This window comes from Gymnoscopelus braueri (genome assembly GCF_963280865.1).
Source record: "Gymnoscopelus braueri genome assembly, chromosome: 22".
Lineage (NCBI taxonomy): Eukaryota > Metazoa > Chordata > Actinopteri > Myctophiformes > Myctophidae > Gymnoscopelus > Gymnoscopelus braueri.
In genome coordinates, this window is record NC_137624.1 from 35,067,825 (window position 1) to 35,089,337 (window position 21,513).

The following is a 21,513-nucleotide window of genomic DNA, read 5'->3' on the forward strand; positions in this document are numbered from 1 at the left end:
GCCATCAGACTGTTACATAACAGTGAAAAGTGACTTGTGCAATAACCCTCTTTTGCACTCTGCACTTTCATTGATTGATATTCTTGCCATGTTTTTATTGTATTGGAGCTTCCGAGCGTGCGTTTTTCACTTGTATGTACCTAACCAGTCTAAGTGACAATAAAGTGAATCTGAATCTGATCATTGGTTTATCTTTGATCCTAGATTATTGAGGCACTGCACTGTCTCTATGTATTTGATGTATTACCTTGTGTTTACCTTGCTTACTGTAAATCACTCTGGATTAAGAGTGTCTGCTAAATGCCTAAATTGTAAATTGTTGTCAGATATGCTAATGAACCATTATGTGTGTCAGCTTTACTTCAGCTGAATGTCACCCGAAGTCCTCTCTGTGCCGTGGAAGACCTCTTTGTTAAAACTGCCTGTCTGCCAAACCAGCTCTTCCCTGATGGCAAGGAGTGTGTGGTCTCTGGATGGGGTCTCACTGGTATGTATCTATCTACACATTACTACTGATCTGAATCACTGGTATGTATCTATCTACACATTACCACTGATCTGAATCACTGGTATGTATCTATCTACACATTACCATTGATCTGAATCACTGGTATGTATCTATCTACACATTACCACTGATCTGAATCACTGGTATGTATCTATATACACATTACCACTGATCTGAATCACTGGTATGTATCTATCTACACATTACACTGATCTGAATCACTGGTATGTATCTATCTACACATTACACTGATCTGAATCACTGGTATGTATCTATCTACACATTACCACTGATCTATCTACACATTACACATTTGGTCACCTAGTTCAGATGTTCTAAAACGACTGAAGGGTACTAGAGTGGTTAATTTCAATGTAGTCTGCAGGTCATTCCATGTGGTAGGACCACAGAAGCTAAAAGCAGATCTACCAAATTCAGAGTTGACCTTGGGCACCTTAAATGTGAGAAAACTACTTGAACGGATGTGATAGGGTCCAGCGGGGGCCCATTCAAAAAATTATGAGATGTAGCTAGGACAATCTCCAAGTATGGCTTTATATAAGAACAGATGCCAGTGCAGTTCTCGTCTCTCTGCCAAGGAGAGCCATCCAACCTTGTTATATAAAATACAATGGTGAGTACCATAACTAATAAGTGAATACTTATTGGGTTTTTAGCAGATCTGCAAGCTCTGCTTAAACAAGTGTCGGCTAGCGATGGCAATACGTCAAAGTTGTCAAATGATCTAACCCAGAGGTTCCCAACCACCGCGAGAATTGACTGGGAATTCCAAGTATATGGATTGTACACATATGAATTCTCTGCTGTTAGGCAGGCCAACTATGTCCAAAATCTTAACTTTTAACGAAATTAAACAAAAAAAATACATGTTTTTAAAACAACACAGTACAGCCTCATCAAAGTTGGTATGATGAATTTATACATTGTCAAATACTTAAATGTGTCATTATATTATCATCACTTTACCCAAATACATTATATTATCATCACTTTACCCAAATACATTATATTATATTATTATTGTATCAAATACATTATATTATCATCACTTTACCCAAATACATTATTAATAGAGTTGATAAAGGGTTGTAAATCCTGCTCTATGTTAATTAAAACTATTTGTAGTTAAACAGCTGAAAACCCAGTGTAAAAAGGATGAGACGAAATCAAAGGCAGACACAGGTTCTCAAATTAAAAGGTTGACATTGTATTAAGAGAAAGAATCCATCCACGAGGCACCGTACAGCAAACATATCTCTCTGATATTACAAATACAGGCAATAGTATTTATACACAAGTTGGAGTACGGATATCAGATATAAGGTGGATCCTAACGATTGGTTAAGACCCTTAGACGTCAAATCATATCTGATGAGCTGTCAGGCATCAGGGTGTCATCATAATAAGTTGTTGTTCATCTTATAGTGTCCTTGTGTACAACTTTTGGTTCCACAAACAAGTTATTCCTTCGATATCATAGGACATGTGGCAGGTTTATCTGTGACAGGGCGACAGCTGACAGAGTAAATTAGTGACAATATCCCGTATGTCATACAGAGATATAGGTCATCGTACAGAGATACAGGTCATTGGGACATTAAATCACAAAGCGTTGACCAAGACATGTTTTTACTGATTGGAAACATATGGAGCCGGCACCAGATAGCAAATATGGAGTCAGCTACATGGCCTTGGTAGAGAAAGTATAGTAGAGTTACAAAAGGCATGTTTACAAGACCAGGCAGGCCCAAAAATACATCACTATATTAATTTGACTGGTTAGATCGATATTTCTAGATCATATCAATCTGGTCCACAAAACATATAGTTTTAACTCCATCAAATTATATTATATTATTATTGCACAAATACAGCTCAAGTGGAGTTAGGAAGTTTTTGATCATTAATGTGGAGATAGTTGTTTTGTCCATCATTGATTGATTGACTGATTGATTGATTTGTTGATTCGTTGATCGATTGATTAGTTTATTAGTCAGAAATGTAAAAAACACGAGGTACAGTCAGACATTAAGGCTAAAGGGTTAGACAAAAAAAGTTCTGGGGACATTGATGAGAATGACAAAGTCAGACGGATAATAAACCTGAGTTGGAGTTAGGAGGTTTGACCAACAGTTTGATGATCCAATGGAGTTAGGAGGTTTAGTCAGCTGCAAGAAGAGCTTTGTTCAAATGTGTAAAACCAACACACAGACTTAAAGGGGAAAACCACTCATTTTCAACATTGAACTATGTCTTTAATACACCTTAGAGCTGTTGTGTGGAAATAAGAACAAAGCCCCCCCCCGCCTTATGTTGCCTATAACTGGATAATTGATCATGTGATCAGTGACATACGCAGGGTGTACTTTTTTGGCTTTTTTGCGTATGTCACTGATCAGGTGTATTAAAGACATATTTCAATGTTGAAAATGAGTGGTATTCCCCTTTAAAGGGTGTTCAAAAGCACTGATTTATTAAAGAAGATCAATCAGTTTAAGAACAGAGATAGTTTGTTTCGGCCCGGCAGCGAGAATATGGATTGTACAAATAAGAATTCCAAGTATTTGGATGTACAAATATGTGCAGGCAACGCTGACGCTGAACAGCTGTGCTGAACAGCTGTTCAGCACAGCTGTTCAGTACAGCTGTTCAGCACAGCTGTTCAGTACAGCTGTTCAGTACAGCTGTTCAGTACGGCTGTTCAGCTCTTCAGCACAGCTGTTCAGTACAGCTGTTCAGTACAGCTGTTCAGTACAGCTGTTCAGTTGTTCAGCACAGCTGTTCAGTACAGCTGTTCAGTACAGCTCTCTCACCAACACACGTTCTGTGTGACAGTGAATCATGTCTGAGAGGAAACTATTTCCTCCTCATAAAGGTTCCTGTGTCATCTATTCGCCTCTATTCTGTAATCACTCTATTCCTTTACCATTGGAAACATAAGTTGACATGTGTTTTGTAAGTAACATTCCTTGAAATCCTTGAAACTCAGGGAATAACAAACGTTCAAGCAGACTGTTGAAAGCCACGGCTCCCTTGATCTCTAAGCAGAGCTGCATGGATCCACGTGTCTATGGAGACCGACTGGATGACGGCATGATCTGTGCAGGATACATGAAGGGAGGAGTTGACGCCTGCCAAGTGAGTGTGTGTGTGTGTGTGTGTGTGTGTGTGTGTGTGTGTGTGTGTGTGTGTGTGTGTGCGTGTGTGTGAATTGCATTACATTCTAAACTAGGAGCATAGTCACATGACTGACTGAGGCGACCTGTATCGCGGCCGCCATTTTACAGGGGGCACGCTGCCACTCAAAGTGACCAATCACAGCGTGTTGACTACTGGCCAATCACAGCACGTCCTTTCCGGGAATTGTCAGAATCTAGTTGTCCCGCCCCCACCTGCCACTGATTGGCCTACCGAACATTCCCTTCTGTTACGCACTCGGGAGCTCCCCCCCCCCCCCTCCAATATGGCGCCCGAGATACAGACGCCTCAGAGCCAGAGCAGGCGTCTACCTTTATATGTCTATGAGCAGAGAGAAAGACCAGAGTAGAGGAGTTCAGATGAGAACAGAGTGATGGAGAAATCAGACCAGAGTAGAGGAGCTCAGATGAGAACAGAGTGATGGAGAAATCAGACCAGAGTAGAGGAGCTCAGATGAAAGCAGAGTGATGGAGAAATCAGACCAGAGTAGAGGAGCTCAGATGAGAGCAGAGTGATGGAGAAATCAGACCAGAGTAGAGGAGCTCAGATGAGAACAGAGTGATGGAGAAATCAGACCAGAGTAGAGGAGTTCAGATGAAAGCAGAGTGATGGAGAAATCAGACCAGACTTATAGAATCAGAAACTACAGAACCGACATGTCTGGGCTTTTAGAAATACACACTTCACAACTCTATATGCTGAATAATCAAATGATGTAAATAATTAGATATATTTATGTATCTACCTACCTACCTACCTACCTACCTACCTACCTACCTACCTACCTACCTACCTACCTACCTACCTACCTACCTACTCACCTACCCACTTATTGACCAAAGCAAATGTACAACAACACAACATTGCACAGTCGTAGTCAAAAGGATAACACAAAAAAAGCCCTAGGTCTTATTTCCATTGTGGTCCCATTGATTCTCATAAGATAAATAAAATTATGATCTGGACAAACTGCCATTCCGCAGCCTTTTTAGAGAGGACTTAAAGCTTGATGTCTGCAGGAAAACCATTCAACATAACTGCTGCAGACTTGTCATTTCCCATACAAGATTTAAACATGCATGCATGGCACACAATTAGTGGAGCTACCTCTGGTGGGATAGTTATTAACATCCCTGACCCTGGAAAATTAGTTTTGATTGATTGATTGATTGATTGATGTACTTTATTTAGTAAGACATGAGAACATCAGTACATGGAAGTACAAATTCACAATACAAGGTCTACTAAACTGGAAGACTCATTAAGCACTGAGCTTGTTTAAGATGAGATCCCCATGCACACAAATCATGATGACATATAAGAGACAGACAGATATACACACTACTATACATACATACAATCAGCTTACAGGTTACTGGTATGAAGAGTGAAAAAAAATGTACAAGAGAAGAAAAAGAAATGGGGGGGGGGGGTAGGGGGGTAGGTTAACACTTAGACAGGGGCCATTTTCGAATTGCAGCCTCCTGAAGGTGTATCTTTAGGGCAGTTTTGAAAGTGAGTAGGGTTTTACACTCCTTTACTCCTTTTGGTAGGGCATTCCACATTTTTGATGAATAGCATGAGAACGAGTTCATTCCCTTAGTTGAGCCAAATCTGGGTTGAACATGATCAGTGGAGCTGCCTCTGGTGTTATGATCGTGGACTTCATTAACATTTAGGAAGTATTTAGACAAATACAGGGGGATCCCAATGTTGTGGTGTATCTTGAAGACCAGGCCCATAGCAAGTTGCTGTACTCTGTCCTCAACCCTAAGCCATCCAATCCTAGCAAAATGAGCAGGGGTTAGATGGGTTTTGTGATTGAGGCCAAGAAGTAGCCTCACTAGTTTGTTTTGGGATGTTTGGAGCCTTGTTTTTAAGGCCTTGGAGGTGTTGTGATACCATGAAGTGCATGCATAATCATAATAACCTTGTATGAGGGCCCCTGCAAGAATCTTCAGAGTATTCTTACTGACTAGACGTTCAATCCTATGCAAAAAGCTTCTTTGGTTGACCTTTTTGATCACTCTTTCTGCGTTTTTGTTACCGGAGAGGTTTGCCTCCAAGATGGAACCCAGGTAGGTAATTTCCTCCTTTCTTGTGATAACATCATCACCCACTTTGATTGTGAAGCTCTCAGCCTTGCTAAGGTTAGGACTGAACCCAAAGAGGATGGATTCAGTTTTACCCAGGTGTAATGATAGTTTGTTGTCGGAGAGCCAGATGCAGATCTTGTTGAGTTCAGAGCTGAGAGTTTTCTCAACCTGCAGCCTGTTCCTGTCCGAGACCAGCAGAGCCGAGTCATCTGCGAACAGGAACAGTTTGCAGTCGCAAGCTGAAGACATATCTTTCACATATATCAGGAACAGTAAAGGTCCTAGTATACTTCCTTGCGGAACACCACAAGTCACTGGGAGGGGCGGGGACTGGGTGCCGTTTACTTCCACCACTTGTTCCCTCCCTTCCAGGTAGGATCTCATCCAGCTCACCGACGTATCATCAAAACCTATTGCTTTAAGCTTATCGATCATAATTGGGTAATTAACGGTGTCAAATGCCTTCTGGAGGTCCAGCATGACCATGCCGCAATATTTGCCATTGTCGACATCTTGTTTGATAGAGTCGTTCAAATAGAGAAGGCATGTGTCAGTGGAGTGGTTTGTTCTGAAACCAGATTGGAATTTGTAAATTAGATTTTTCAAGATACTTATCGACCTGTTCATAGACTATTTTTTCCATGACTTTGGAGATGGAGCTAAGAATAGAAATAGCGTGGTAGTTGCCAGGGTCTAATTGGTTTCCTTTTTTGTACAGAGGGGTCACCCTTGCTTTTTTGAAGTCGTTAGGGACCCGTCCCTGTATGATGGAGAGGTTTATTATGTGAGTAATGATTGGAGCAATGGAGGCGGCTGAGTCTTTTAGAAATTTGGCGGGGATATTGTCGAGTCCTGTGGCTCTGTGTTGTTGAAGTGCACTCAATTTTTTAAACACCTCATCTGTTGTCACAGGGGAGAGTTTAAAATCATCTTTGTGTACACCTTGTTTTAAAATGAGTCAACATACTCTTTACATAGCACCCAGAGTGAGGGGGTAGTTTTTCAACCAGTTCTGAGGCTACGGTCGTAAAGAATATGTTGAGGATTTTACTCACTTCCCGATTTGTTGTAGTGAGAGTCTCCTTCACCTTGAGGTTTATGTTTGTAAACCTGGTTTTAATTTTTTTGCTGCAGCCTAGTTGAATAGCTTCCAAAGCTCTCGTGGTTTGTTTTGATTTTCCTCAATTTTGTCATCGAGGTAGCTTTTTTTAACAGGAGCATAAATATTTTGGAGCAGTATTATTTACAATACTGTGAACCATATACATTTTGATAAGAGAGACTCTCCTCCACTCTAAGCCACAGGCTGGCAAAGAGAGCAGGGAGGAGATGAGTTCTTGAATGGAGATATCGTTCCTGATATTAATTGTTCTATGAATTTAGAAACTGAACACAGAACGGATACAGGGCGATACTTGATTATGAATGATTTTTAGATATCAATCCATGTTGTGTATCCCAGTGTGTGTATCTTATAGGCCAAGAGGGAACCATTCAGTGAGTGTTGGCATTTAGGCTTTAATAATGTCCTTTGTAGTTACATCAATAAAATGCCAATAAAGTATTATATCTATCTATTCTGGTTAAAGTCTTTATAATAACTCTGTATTAAACTGGTTGTCTTTACAGGGTGATTCAGGTGGTCCTCTGATGTGTGAACAGGATGGGATTCACTACGTCGCTGGTTTGGTGAGCTGGGGGTCTGATTGTGATGAGAGCAACAGCCCTGGTGTCTACGCCAATGTCTACAGATATGTGGAATGGATTAATGAGAAAAAGTCTACTGATCAGAAAGATTATGATTACTCATATGATGATGACCATACTGTACTTCCATTGAGTGATAAGTGATAAGCAAGCATGTTGTAAGACAGGTTAAAGTTCACCTTCATGCAGATATGACACAATAAATTATGTTATGATTAGCAAGTAACTGAGTATGCTGCTAATGTTACTAGAGATATTAAATTGATAGTAATGCATAATACTGGGTGAATGGGTGAATGTAATGAACAATCTATGTAAAGCGCTTTGGATAAAAGCGCTATATAAATGCACAATATACCATTTATATTAAGTTGTATAATAGTACATAATGCAATGTTACTAGAGATATTAAATTGATAATAATGCATAATACAATGTTAGTCCTTGCGGGCTTGTTTCCAATGAGGGCCTGTGAGCAATTAGGGGTTAAGAGTCTTGCTCAGGGACAAATCTAATTTCATCGACACATATGCTGGCGTGGCCTGGAATCGTACCTGGGGCAACCAGGGCCTCTGGCTCCCTAGGCGGGCTCACTAACCACTCAGCTATGGCCGCCCCAAGTCTTAACCTTAAGCGTGGCACCGAGTGCAGCGCTATGAGCTTGTAGATCTTCAAAAATATATATATATCGTGAACATTTGTGCAAATCTTTGGATATATATTTTTTTCAAAGCGAACATTTTTAACTCAAATATTTGCATCTGGGGGGTCCCTGAGATGGGGTCTGTGTCCAGATACATATCATTTTGGGGGTCTTTGACATGAAAAAGTTTAAGCACTAATATTATAGCAACATATGTTTTTTTTTTAAACTGTCAGGATTTAGAAGACATTCTTAACGATGTATTTTTTTGGGCGGTGAAACCGCCCCTATATGTGAGGTTTCACATTTGCACCCCCCCAACCCTGCGCTGTGATTGGCCACCAGTGTACCCCCCTAACCCTGCACCGTGATTGGCCAATCACAGTCTATTCAGGACTGTGATTGGCTAGTGAAACATGACACATGTGCATAGCCCTATAAATAGGACTATGCACTTAAAAAAAACACATTTATGTTTTTTTTTATAAAAAACACATTATGGTTTTTTTTAAGTTAGGGGTGTACAATGGTTGGTCCACAATATTACTTTTCTTTAAGTGAACTTCCATCACTGTGATGACCACTGTGACCACACACCGCCCACTTCACACTGGGTGTGATTTTTATAGCTTTTTATGCCTTTATTAGAGAGGGAAAGTAGGCTGACAAGAAATGGGGAGGTGACACGCAGCAAAGGTCGTCGGGAACGGTAGTCGAACCCGCGACACGCTGTCAATATATATGGCATTGCAGCCTAGGGTGCCTGGACCGCCACGCTATGGCCCAGACCCAGATTTGAGTTATAAATGTTCACTATAAAAATATAAATATTACAAGATTTTCAAAAATGTTCATGATTTTAAAAAAAATTGCACATCCAGACACTCGGTGCCGCGCTATGAGCTTGTAGATCTGCTATTTTTTTAGATGACACAGATGCGTTCCCGGTCTGAACGGGTTAAATGGAACCAAATGGACATATTAAGGGTCCATTTGGTTCCATGTGTACACTCTTAGAGATACGGGTCTGTGAGGGTCCATTTGGAACCCCCTCAAGGAACATGAGGGTCCCTGGACCACACTTTGACACCCACTGTCCTATTCAATGAACAGACAGAGTTAACAATGCTAACTGTAGTATTTTTTTCTCCTTTTAGTTTTTTATCAAGGAGAGCCAAATGCCAGAGACATGTTTATTCTCCCTTCTGGCTCCCAACATGGAATGAACTCCCCATTGCAGTCAGAACTGCAGACTCACTCCCAATCTTCTGCTGTAATCTGAAGACTCACCTCTTCAGACTCCATCTCAGCCCGTAGCACTAGACCTAGCCTTGACCACCTTGCAGGATTATGAAAAGGATCAAATGTAACTTAGTTAGCATGTTATGTTAGTGTGTATAGTTTCAATGAACAGGCTGATGATAGGTTCTTGGTTTACGTACATATTAGTTATTAATAGATTATTGGTTTACTTATGTATTACTTTATTATTGGATTACTATTTCTATTTGCTGTGGTGACCTCAACTCGGACTGCGAAGAATCTGGGTGTGACCCTGGACGATCAACTGACGTTCTCGGCAAACATCGCATCAGTGACGAGGTCCTGCAGATTCCTGCTCTACAACATCAGGAGGATTCGCCCCTTCCTCACGGAGAAGGCAGCCCAGGTGCTCATCCAGGCTCTCGTCATCTCCCGCCTGGACTACTGCAACTCCCTCCTTGCTGGTGCTCCGGCATCTGCCATCAAACCTCTGGAGCTTGTTCAGAAAGCTGCGGGTCGTCTGGTGTTCAACCGCCCCAAGTTCTCCCACACAACCATCCTTCTCCGCTCTCTACACTGGCTCCCCGTAGCGGCTCGCATCCAGTTCAAAACCCTGGTGCTAGCCTATAGGGCAGTGAAAGGAACAGCTCCTTCCTACCTCCGGGCTATGGTCGATGCCTACACCCCTGCCCGACCACTTCGGTCTGCCACCTCGGGGCGACTGATTGCCTCGTCACTCAAGGGTCCTTCTGGCCGATCCACACGGTCACGACTCTTTTCTGTTCTGGCCCCACAGTGGTGGAATGAACTTCCCACTGATGTTAGGACAGCAGAGTCACTGCCCATATTTCGCCGCAGGCTGAAAACTCACCTCTTCAGGAAACACTACCCTTCCTCTCTGCCTGACCTACTTGTTGTTAACTAGTTGTACGAACGCTTGTTTTCTATTGCTGTATTGTTTATTGGATTATTGGATTGTTTATTGGATCTTGTTTAGTCGATACACTTATTTGTTTTAGCTCATGCTCATTTGATTTAGCTATTTTGTCTCATCTGTTTAAGGAAATAGGTAGCTGATATATTGCACTTTTACCTTAGCGCTAGGTATACTCTTGGTTGCTTGTTTTTGCAGAAAATGCACTAAAGACTTCTGGTGATTAGTAGTTTTCGTTCCCTACCTATGTTGAATACACTTATTGTAAGTCGCTTTGGATAAAAGCGTCTGCTAAATGACTGTAATGTAATGTAATAATATGCATGTGATGTATTATCTTGTGTTGTCCTTGCTTACTGTAAATCGCTCTGGATTAAGAGCGTCTGATAAATGCCTAAATTGTAACTTGTACATATTGGTTGATTGATTGATTGATTGATTGATTGAATACTTTATTAGACATAAATGTAAAAAACAGCACAGTACAGTCAAACACTTTGTCTAAAAGGTACGTCCAAAAAAGTCCTTGCGGTTTTGTTTCAATTGGGGTCCTATTGGGGGCATATAAAGTGGCACCAACAGTTCAATATCATCACAAAATACAGAAATACTATGTAATTGCAAATCATGTATAGGTTTACAGTGCTCCTGTGGTCATTATATTATAGACCTGGTTTGCTTGTTTCTCTCACTAAATCTGGCAACGGTGCTCTCCGGCACCTCGTCACATGTCCCTCACGTCACGTGACCGTCCTCCATAATCCAACATGGCGGCGCCCTGTGCCGCAGCAGGCTGTGCGTCCAGAGCGGCAGGTACACACACACACACACACACACACACACACACACACACACACACACACACACACACACACACACACACACACACACACACACACACACACACACACACACACACACCTGGTAAACACTATCAGTACAATGTACACAACATACTGATAGGGGTTAATGTTAGCTAATGTGGCTAAATAATAAACTCTCTGATGATGATGAGGAGGAGGAGGAGGAGGAGGAGGAGGAGGAGGAGGGGGGACCCCTTAGCTGAGAGAGAGATGAAGCAGGGACCCCTTAGCTGAGAGAGATATGAAGCAGGGACCCCTTAGCTGAGAGAGAGAGATGAAGCAGGGACCCCCTAGCTGAGAGAGAGATGAAGCAAGGACACCTTTAGCTGAGAGAGAGATGAAGCAGGAACCCCTTAGCTGAGAGAGAGATGAAGCAGGGACCCCCTAGCTGAGAGAGAGATGAAGCAGGGACCCCTTAGCTGAGAGAGATATGAAGCAGGGACCCCTTAGCTGAGAGAGAGAGATGAAGCAGGGACCCCCTAGCTGAGAGAGAGATGAAGCAAGGACCCCTTTAGCTGAGAGAGAGATGAAGCAGGGACCCCTTAGCTGAGAGAGAGATGAAGCAGGGACCCCTAGCTGAGAGAGAGATGAAGCAGGGACCCCTTAGCTGAGAGAGAGATGAAGCAGGGACCCCTTAGCTGAGAGACAGATGAAGCAGGGACCCCTTAGCTGAGAGAGAGAGATGAAGCAGGGACCCCTAGCTGAGAGAGACAGATGAAGCAGGGACCCCTTAGCTGAGAGAGAGATGAAGCAGGGACCCCTTAGCTGAGAGAGAGATGAAGCAGGGACCCCTTAACTGAGAGAGAGAGATGAAACAGGGACCCCTTAGCTGAGAGAGAGATGAAGCAGGACCCCTTAGCTGAGAGACAGATGAAGCAGGGACCCCTTAGCTGAGAGAGAGAGATGAAGCAGGGACCCCCTAGCTGAGAAAGAGATGAAGCAGGGACCCCTTAGCTGAGAGAGAGAGAGATGAAGCAGGGACCCCTTAGCTGAGAGAGAGAGATGAAGCAGGGACCCCCTAGCTGAGAAAGAGATGAAGCAGGGACCCCTTAGCTGAGAGAGAGATGACGCAGGGACCCCTTAGCTGAGAGAGAGATGAAGCAGGGACCCCTTAGCAGAGAGAGAGATGAAGCAGGGACCCCTTAGCTAGAGAGAGGTTACCAGTTCAGTACCTACTCTGGCACCTCATGTCTGTCTGCTTATTATTCACCTGTTTCTTAGGCTGTGTGTTTTCCACTTCTTGTTGATTTGATCCAATGAAATCCAATGAAACTGGTCAGATGACCAATGATATCCAATGAAATCGACAGGAAGTGGAAAACACACAACCTAGGAAACAGGTGAATAAGTGATTTGAGCTTGTTTTTCTGTTCAGTTGTTTGTAAATATTGCTTGTTGCGGCTGTGGTTGTTTTTAAAGTGTATTTTTGATTGATTGATTGATTGAATACTTTATTTATAAAGACCTCTGTAACTCTGAGAGTGTACAAATGGAACCAAATTGACCCTTACAGGTCTGTAACTCTGAGAGTGTACACATGGAACCAAATGGACCCTTATAGTCCGTGAGCCAGGGGGGTTGGTCATTACCATCTGAGGGGATTAATGCTCATAGTGATTTTTGTCAAGGTATGCATGTCTAGAGTTAGAAAATATGTGATAGCCTTGCACCAATGGTAGCTTTATGGGTGCTATCATGCATTTTATGTTATAACACTAGGCGAAAATTACATGGGTCAATATATGAAAACATACTATTAACCCCCCCCCCCAAAAAATATACAAAAGGTTTTTCAATTGGTTCTGGTACGTCTAGGCATGCTTAAGAACATACAAAAAAATCTAGGAAATTATATTTCTCGTAAAGCCATCATTTTCAAGATGGCGTCCAATATGACTGCCAGGAGCTTAAATGGCTTTATGATACTGTTCAACCTAGAAAGGTGGTTTTGCACTAAAACTAGGTCTTAGGGTTCAGGAAATATGGCTGAATCAGTGAAATTACCATCAGTTATTTTTTTATTGCCAAATCAAAGATGGTGTCCATCACATGGTGATGTTCCATTGTACTAAATTATGTTAAAAACAACAAAATATTGCAGTTGTGTGAGGGAATCTGTGAACTTCGTGAACGTGATTCATATGGGGACCTGGGGGGGGGGGGGGGGGGGGGGCATTCATAGGTGTAGAATCTATTTCTAATGTTATATTTTGACTTGCTGGTCAGTCTTTGGCCTATGTGCTAAAGGTCAGGTCAAGGTCTCTCTCGCACCTTATCGTCCAACCAGGTGTCCAAGCAGGCAGCAGATATGGTCACTGGTTGACATGTACAGCAGGCCCTATTCACCTCACAATTGACATGGAGCCGTTTGATGACACCTTGCAGGTATATAAGCTCTATAATGTAATTGTGCATCCCGGTGGGATGCATGTTATACAGTCATTCTTCAGCTGCATTGCAAAACTGATGCAAGGTTCAGCACTGGAAGTGGAAATGCATGTGGTTGCAGAACATGACAGGCAAGTTCAGTGGTCAGTCCTGAGTGTATCAGCAGCACTCTGAAGTGGTTTCTATCAACTTGGCCAAAGACATTTGAACAGATACAGCAGTAGCCTACCTGGACACTGCACATCTCCATCCTACTGGCTGACAGTGGGTAGACAACTTCTTCCTACACTTCACATCCACCAGTTTGAATGCGCAGGGAGACACATTGACATTAACTTCACCTTTTCTCTCATGAAGCACATGACTGAAGCACTTCTTCCATGCTGGCCATGTGCAGTGTGCTTGATATCTAACCCAGTGCCTGCTGAAGATGCATGTGCTCCATGCCATAGCATAGAGGCTAAGCTAGACCTTGTCTGTCGGCACCATGATGGATTCTGGATCACTGTCTCTGCTGACCAGTCTGGGGAGCAGACATAACGATCAGGAAAGATGCTGTCATGATGCATGTGAGTGGAGTGGACTGAAGCCTTCCCCAAAATGTGCAGAAACAGAGGGAGAGTTGAAGCACTGGTGTGTCTTGGTCATAAAATATTGGGGTGTAGGATTCCTCACACACAGAAAGATCATCTCTTCAATCCCATCCTTGGCTAATTTGCCCCCATGCTGTTGTGAATAGTAATGTCCTTTACCCACATGAGATGTCATCATGAAGAGTAAGAACATTAAGCAGAAGCCGTTGAGCATGTTGTACACCTTCAGTGCTGACGATAGATACTGCATTTAGTCATGATGAGGCAGACATCACCATGAGTTCCTATATCCCTGATGCAGCCATCTCTGGAAAGGGTGTGATACACATGCTCAGTGATTACACTGATGTTCTTGTCCTGTTGTATGCTGTGTATTGGGGTGTATCAGGTGGACCTACAGTGTAAAGTATAGATGGAGCATTGGGATGGGACAGTCTTATATGTATGACAAAGGCAAGATCAGAGCACACTACACTTTGCTGGCAGGGAACTTCCCAGGCTACCCTGATGTGCTGGGTGAGGTGGGTGCCACAAGTCAATGGCCCTTCCTCCAACACCGACCAACCTGTTGCACCACATGTGGGCTCATTTATTTACAAGTGATGTTGTGGAAAGTGGCAGACCACCAAGCCCCACCTGACAAGTCGTTTGATGTCACAAAATTTGGATAGGAGATCTAGGATATTCTTGTTCCTGTCATTGCTAAGGGTGACCCCACCGTCAGAGCTATGTGACATGGTGCAATATCAATTTAGGGCACAGAGAGTGAGAAGTACATCACTGATGTACTGTAACTGCTCTGGTGAAGATGGTTACTGATGATATGTTCAAGCTACAGATGAGGAGTGATGTTAATAAGGAGGATACTTGTAAGGATGAGGTAGAACAGGATGTGGGTTGGAGAATACAGATGTAGTTGCAAAAGATACATATTTGACATTAGATTATATCATTTTACATTCATGTTATTATGAATACCAGTTCTTGTGACATGTTAATGACACTTTTCACAAAACAAAATCATGAATAGTGAACCATGAATGTTCATCAAGTTGTTTCCATTTGTTGTTCTCCCAGAGGTCAATTTTAACCTTGACCTGACCTTTGACATGATTGACCTGATTTAAAAAAAATAACATCAGGAATGGATTCTACATATGAAAACCCTAAAAAAGAGGTATTAAACAGAGGTATTCTAAGAGAAGCGGATTAAAAGTAAAAAATTGTCAGGCGTGTGTTTAGTGGCCATTTTGGATATTTTCTTACCCATTGCACTATATTCTGTTTATTGAATTTCATAATACATTTCCTTAGAATCTAACATGGTTTTAAATCTATAGGTAATTTACAAAGGAACCCTTTGTGTTCCATCTTTCATTAAAACCAAAGTACATCTTATGTCACATATAGTCACTATGTTGTCACTGCCTGTAATAGAAAAATATTCTAGATATGCAAATTTTAACAACCTTTCTGGACAATATATAGTCTGAGCTTTATCCCAACCATTATTCAGAGAGAGAGGGTCAATAATAAGAGAGAACCATCAGTTTGAAGTAGAATGCTTCATTCGGATTTTGAAAACTGTGTTTTGGCTTGTGGTTATAAAAGGAGTGATAACACACAGATAGCTACCACCGATGCAAGGCTATCACATTTTTCCTAGCTCTAGGGGTGTATACCTACCCAAAAATCACTATGAGAATTAATCCCCCCAGATGGTAATGATGACCCCATTTTTGGGGTCCTGGCTCACGGACTATTACAGGTCTGTAACTCTGAGAGTGTAAACATGGAACCAAATGGACCCTTACAGGTCTGTAACTCTGAGAGTTTACACATGGAACCAAATGGACCCTTACAGGTCTGTAACTCTGAGAGTGTACACATGGAACCAAATGGACCCTTACAGGTCTGTAACTCTGAGAGTTTACACATGGAACCAAATGGACCCTTACAGGTCTGTAACTCTGAGAGTGTACACATGGAACCAAATGGACCCTTACAGGTCTGTAACTCTGAGAGTGTACACATGGAACCAAATGGACCCTGACAGGTCTGTAACTCTGATAGTTTACACATGGAACCAAATGGACCCTTACAGGTCTGTAACTTTGAGAGTTTACACATGGAACCAAATGGACCCTAATGCTGCTTTCACACCAAAGGACGCCTATGTGAAAAAAACGCAGAAATCCATTTGAATTGGCGTTTTTTGGATCAAACTGGGCGTGTCCAAGAAGCTGTCACTCAAGTCTCCTCAAGTGTGCTTTTCGAGGCGAGACAAAAACAGGCTGTTTGAGCAGATGCGCATTATGAAGTCAAAAATGAAAAATAGCAGCTGTAGATGAGAAATAAGTCTATATTTAGTTACTACATAACCTATTTATGGATAAAAAATCTACAGAATGTTTATGAACAAGCTGCTAAATTACTCAACGAGCCGTCCGGTCGCTACCCCCACATGCTGCTCTCCGTGGAGCCCGTCATAGGAGCCCGATCATGGCGAGCACATCTCTGTGGTTCCCTGTGCTAGAAATGACCAAATCTCAATAAAAAAGCACAAACTAATAAAAAAGCACAAACTAACTACTTCACAAGAACAAAGTTGGTGTAATTATGAGATTCGACAGGGAATCTATATTTTATATACACAAATTAACAAGTTAAAATAAGAAATCATGTTGCAGTATTTCCTGTTTTTTTGCAGACGTTCGCCTCTCGTCTCCCCGCTCAGCAGCTGCTGTCTTGGGGCAGAGGTGACTGCGGGAGTCCCGCTCCCTCCAAGGCCGGAGCCCGTAGACAGACAGATAGTTTATTTCATAGTTTGATGCTTCGCTATTAGTGGAGCGACATTATATATACACTGAGTGTGTGTGTGTGTGTGTGTGTGTGTGTGTGTGTGTGTGTGTGTGTGTGTGTGTGTGTGTGTGTGTGTGTGTGTGTGTGTGTGTGTGTGTGTGTGTGTGTGTACACGGGACAGCAGCACCGTCCGAAGACCCGTCCGGTGCCGTGCTCCTCTCGAGAGGGGTGGAAGGACTGATTCAGAGCTCCTAGACCTAGAGTGATCATCACACACACTCGGTGTGTGATAAAGGTTATTCATTAATTAATGAAAGTATATAATTGCCCAAGTTTAACAATCTTCAGTACTTTAACATGCACAGCTGGTAATTAAAAACATTCATATAAATTCGCAAATGCTGTGTGGAAAAAGCACCAGGGAACCTGCTGCCTGCACCAGCTTGAAAATAGCAGATCTACAAGAGACCAGTGGGGAAATGGCCCGGCATCTCCTCACGACCGTGTCGCGACCACCGGACTGGAGCTGTGTTTAAACTTCTGTTGTCTGTCTATACTCTATAGATGTAGGTCTAGCACATCTGCTAGATTAAAAACTTTAATATTTTGTTTTGTGGGTGTGTGTTTTTAGTCCACGATCGGCATTCAATGGTTAGGGGGACAGTGACAGAGCTAAAGTAACTAAGTACATATACTCAAGTACTGTACTTAAGTACTTGAGGTATTTTATCTATCTATCTATCTATCTATCTATCTATCTTATGCATAGGCCTATATTCTAATCTATGTGATCTATCAATCGCCTCATCTCATTGCAAAAGTTGAAAGATAAATGGATAGATGATCTATCCATCTATCTTTCAACTGACATGATTCCCATATGTCATAGCGACAACATGGATCATCAGCGGATCAGACGACCGCATAATGAGTACTTTTACTTTTGGTACTTTAAGTACATTGTGATGCCAATACTTTTGTACTTTTACTCAAGTAAATTTGGATTACCAGACGTTTACTTGAGTGTTTCTATATTGCAGTATTGATACTTTTACTTTTTAAAAAAAAATAGTTATTTTTCCACCACTGACACACACACACACACACACACACACACACGACATGTCTCGGTGATAAAGGTTATTATTAATTCATGACAGTATGTAGTAACTTTAATATTCGTTTTGTGTGGGTGTGTGTAGTCCAATTTGGCCTCCGGTGTTCATCTACCCACCGGGCGGAAAACCGGGCTGTGGTCCACTGTGGGGACCACAGCGGACCGTGTGACCTGTCCGCCCCCAGCGGGCTCTCTTCTCCCCGGGGTGAGCTGGTGGAGAGAGGGGCCTGTAACATCACGGAACATAACCAGTTTGAACTGCTTTCACGACTTGTTGGTCACATATCCTTTTATTTCCGACCATATATATGCCATGTTCTTGCCAAATCACCATTAATATTACATATACAGCCTTTATTTAAAAAAATAGATGTTTCTTTCGGAAACCGCATCTCCGTCTCTGCTGCGAGCAGGCTGCGAGGCTGTGCGAGCAGAGGGCTGACATTCTTTTTGGGTGAATGAGCTAGTCCCCGCCTACTCAGATCATGCTGTGCTCTGATTGGCTAGAATTGAGCTTTAAAACGCCTACAGTTTCAAAGCTTTAAAAAAAAAGCTTGAAAGCTCGGGTCTAGGGAGAAAAAAAGCACGCTTTTCCATTTAGGCGTTTAAACGCTCATGAAAAAAACGCCAATTTGCATAGAGATAACATTGAAAATACTAGAAAAAGTGCTCCTCGGAGCACAGGTCTCCGCCAGGTCAGGTAGGCTATTGTGGCCTCCTGGTGGCGCTATAATAGGCCAACGTGAAAAGGGTGCCATTTCTTCTTAGGCCTTGCACGACAATCGGACACTGACTGCATTCATGATTTGAGGCATTTTGTTAAAAACATTTGTTTTGCTAAATTAGACCTGCTGGTGGCGCTATAACAGGACAATGTTAAAAGGGTGGCATTTGTTCCTCAACATAGTGTGAACGTGCGTGCAAAGTTTGACCGCAATCGGACGGTGCGTTCATGATTTGCGGAATTTTGTTCAAAACAAGCCAATAATGCAAACTTTAGATGTCAATCTTAGCCAATCAGTATGGAATATGAAAAATCAAACACATCCGTCGTGATCACATGACTATAGAGATCATGTGTACCGATTTGCGTGAAATTTGGATAAAATTGGAAGGAGTAGTATAAAATAATGTGTTTTACATAAGTCGGCCTCCTGGTGGCGCTATAAAAGGCAGATGTGAAAAATGCAGGGCAAAGGTTTTTGTTTGACCTCTAGGGAGTGTGCATACAAAGTTTTACACAGATCGGTGCAGTTATAGGTAAAAACACAAATAGGCCTGTTATAGCGCCACCATGAGGCTGATTTGAAAAATGTAAAATGGTAGTTCTTTCTCCGCCTAATAGGAATGTGCGTGCAAAATTTCACAGAAATTGCATGCTGTGTTTATGATTTGAGGCATTTTGTTCAAAACGGAGCACTCCTGCAAACTTTGGAAGACATTTTTAGCCAATCAGGATGGAAATGAGAAATCTGAAAGACACGTTTCGTTAAATGACTATAGAGATACTGTGTACCGATTTGCGTGATTTTTGGACAAAATCTGTAGTAGTACTGTCAAAAAATATGTTTTGCACAAATCGGCCTCCTGGTGGCGCTATAAAAGGCCCATGAGAAAGATTTGGGGCAGAGGTTCTGAATTGGCATCCAGGGAGTGTGTGTGCACAGTTTCGCTGCGATCAAGCCAACGGTGCCGGAGATTAGCTGGTCACACACGGACGGACGGACACACGGACGGACGGACGAACGGGGTGGAAAACATACTCTCTCGCCATGCCTTTCGGCCTGGCGGAGACAACTATACACTGACTATAAAATTAAAGTCTTATTTATTGTCTCCGCCAGGCCGAAAGGCATGGCGAGAGAGTATGTTTTACCCCCTGTCCGTCCGTCCGTCCGTCCGTCCGTCCGTCCGTCCGTCCGTCCGTCCGTGTGTCCGTCCTGTCCGTCCGTTAGCAGCTAATCTCTGGCACCGTTGGCCCGGCCGCTGCGAAACTGTGCACGCACACTCCCTGGATGCCAACTCAGAACCTCTGGCCCAAATTTTTCAGATTGCCCTGTTATAGCGCCACCAGGAGGCCGATATGTGCAAAACACATTTATTGATACTACTCCTACAGATTTTGTCCAAACATCACACAAATCGGTACACAGTATCTCTATAGCCATGTGATCAACACGGATTTATCCGATTTCCCATATTCCATCTTGATTGCCTAAGATTGGCTTCCAAAGTTTGCAGGATTGTTCCATTTTGAACAAAATGCCTCAAATCATGAACGCAGCTTGCGATTTCCGTGAAATTTCACACGCACATTTCTATTAGGCCGACGAAGAAATGCCACCCTTTTCACATTGGCCTGTTATAGCGCCACCAGCAGGTCTAATTTTGCAAACATATTTTGGAACAAAATGCCTCAAATCATGAATGCAGTGTCCGATTGCAGTGAAAAGCCCTTGAACAAATGGCACCCTTTTCACATTGGCCTATTATAGCGCCACCAGGAGGCCACAATAACGTACCTGACCTGGCGGAGACCTGTGCTCCGAGGAGCACTTTTTCTAGTTTTTTATTTTTTTTACATTTCTCAGTCACAGGTTCAGAAAAACGATTGTACACCAGCATGACTTACTTTGTATGATTTGCTTTCACACACACACACACACGAGCACGCACGCACGCACGCACACGCACACGCACACGCACACGCACACACACACACACACACACACACACAATTCAATTCAATTCAAAGGGCTTTATTGGCATGAGAAAACATACGTTTACATTGCCAAAGCAGAAAGCACAATACAACAATACAGCAATACAATCAAAACAAAAAATATGTACATTTGAAAGTCAGAATCTTCAATAGATCAGAATTTCAAAGATCACTGGGTGCAGGTATAGTGCCGGAATATACACAATGATGGACGAACACACAGGCAAGGGTGAAGACAAGACACCCTTGTTGTCACGACCACGCCCACGCACTCATTCCAGAGGTCCTCATCTCCAGCCTATTAACTTTACACACCTGTTCCTCCTTAGTGCACTCCTATATATACCCCCCTCGTTCACTCTGCCAGCAGGCAGTATTGTTTGACTCTAGACTAGACTAGCAGCTCCACACGGTCCCGTCCGTGTTTGCCTTTGTGTCTAGTTTCCTTGAACTGTGCTTTGCACTTTTACCTTTGTTGGACTTTAATAAACACCCTTGAAACCTGCGCCTGCATTCAAGAATGTCATTACAGAATACTGCCTCACAAGAGGATGCAGCAGGTTTGCAGCGTGCTGTTGGTGAACAGGGGCGACTCCTGGGCGAACACAACAGCAAGCTGAATCTACTAGCCACTGCCATGGATGAAGTTCTTAAGGAA

The 21,513-nt window shown here is 42.6% G+C and overlaps 1 protein-coding gene across 1 annotated transcript in view; it reads left to right on the forward strand.

Moving 5' to 3' along the window:
• Nucleotides 1-18,575, forward strand: part of LOC308078981 (chymotrypsinogen B-like) — a gene marked incomplete at both ends in the record, with an annotated part of 32,727 nt that extends 14,152 nt beyond the window's left edge. The window contains 6 exons of the mRNA XM_080420320.1: nucleotides 356-487; nucleotides 3,519-3,667; nucleotides 7,453-7,650; nucleotides 16,925-17,012; nucleotides 18,219-18,362; nucleotides 18,547-18,575. Coding sequence (XP_080276446.1) covers nucleotides 356-487; nucleotides 3,519-3,667; nucleotides 7,453-7,650; nucleotides 16,925-17,012; nucleotides 18,219-18,362; nucleotides 18,547-18,575 — 740 coding nt within the window. The remainder of the gene's footprint in view (nucleotides 1-355; nucleotides 488-3,518; nucleotides 3,668-7,452; nucleotides 7,651-16,924; nucleotides 17,013-18,218; nucleotides 18,363-18,546) is intronic.
• Between the last annotated feature and the right edge of the window lie 2,938 nt (nucleotides 18,576-21,513).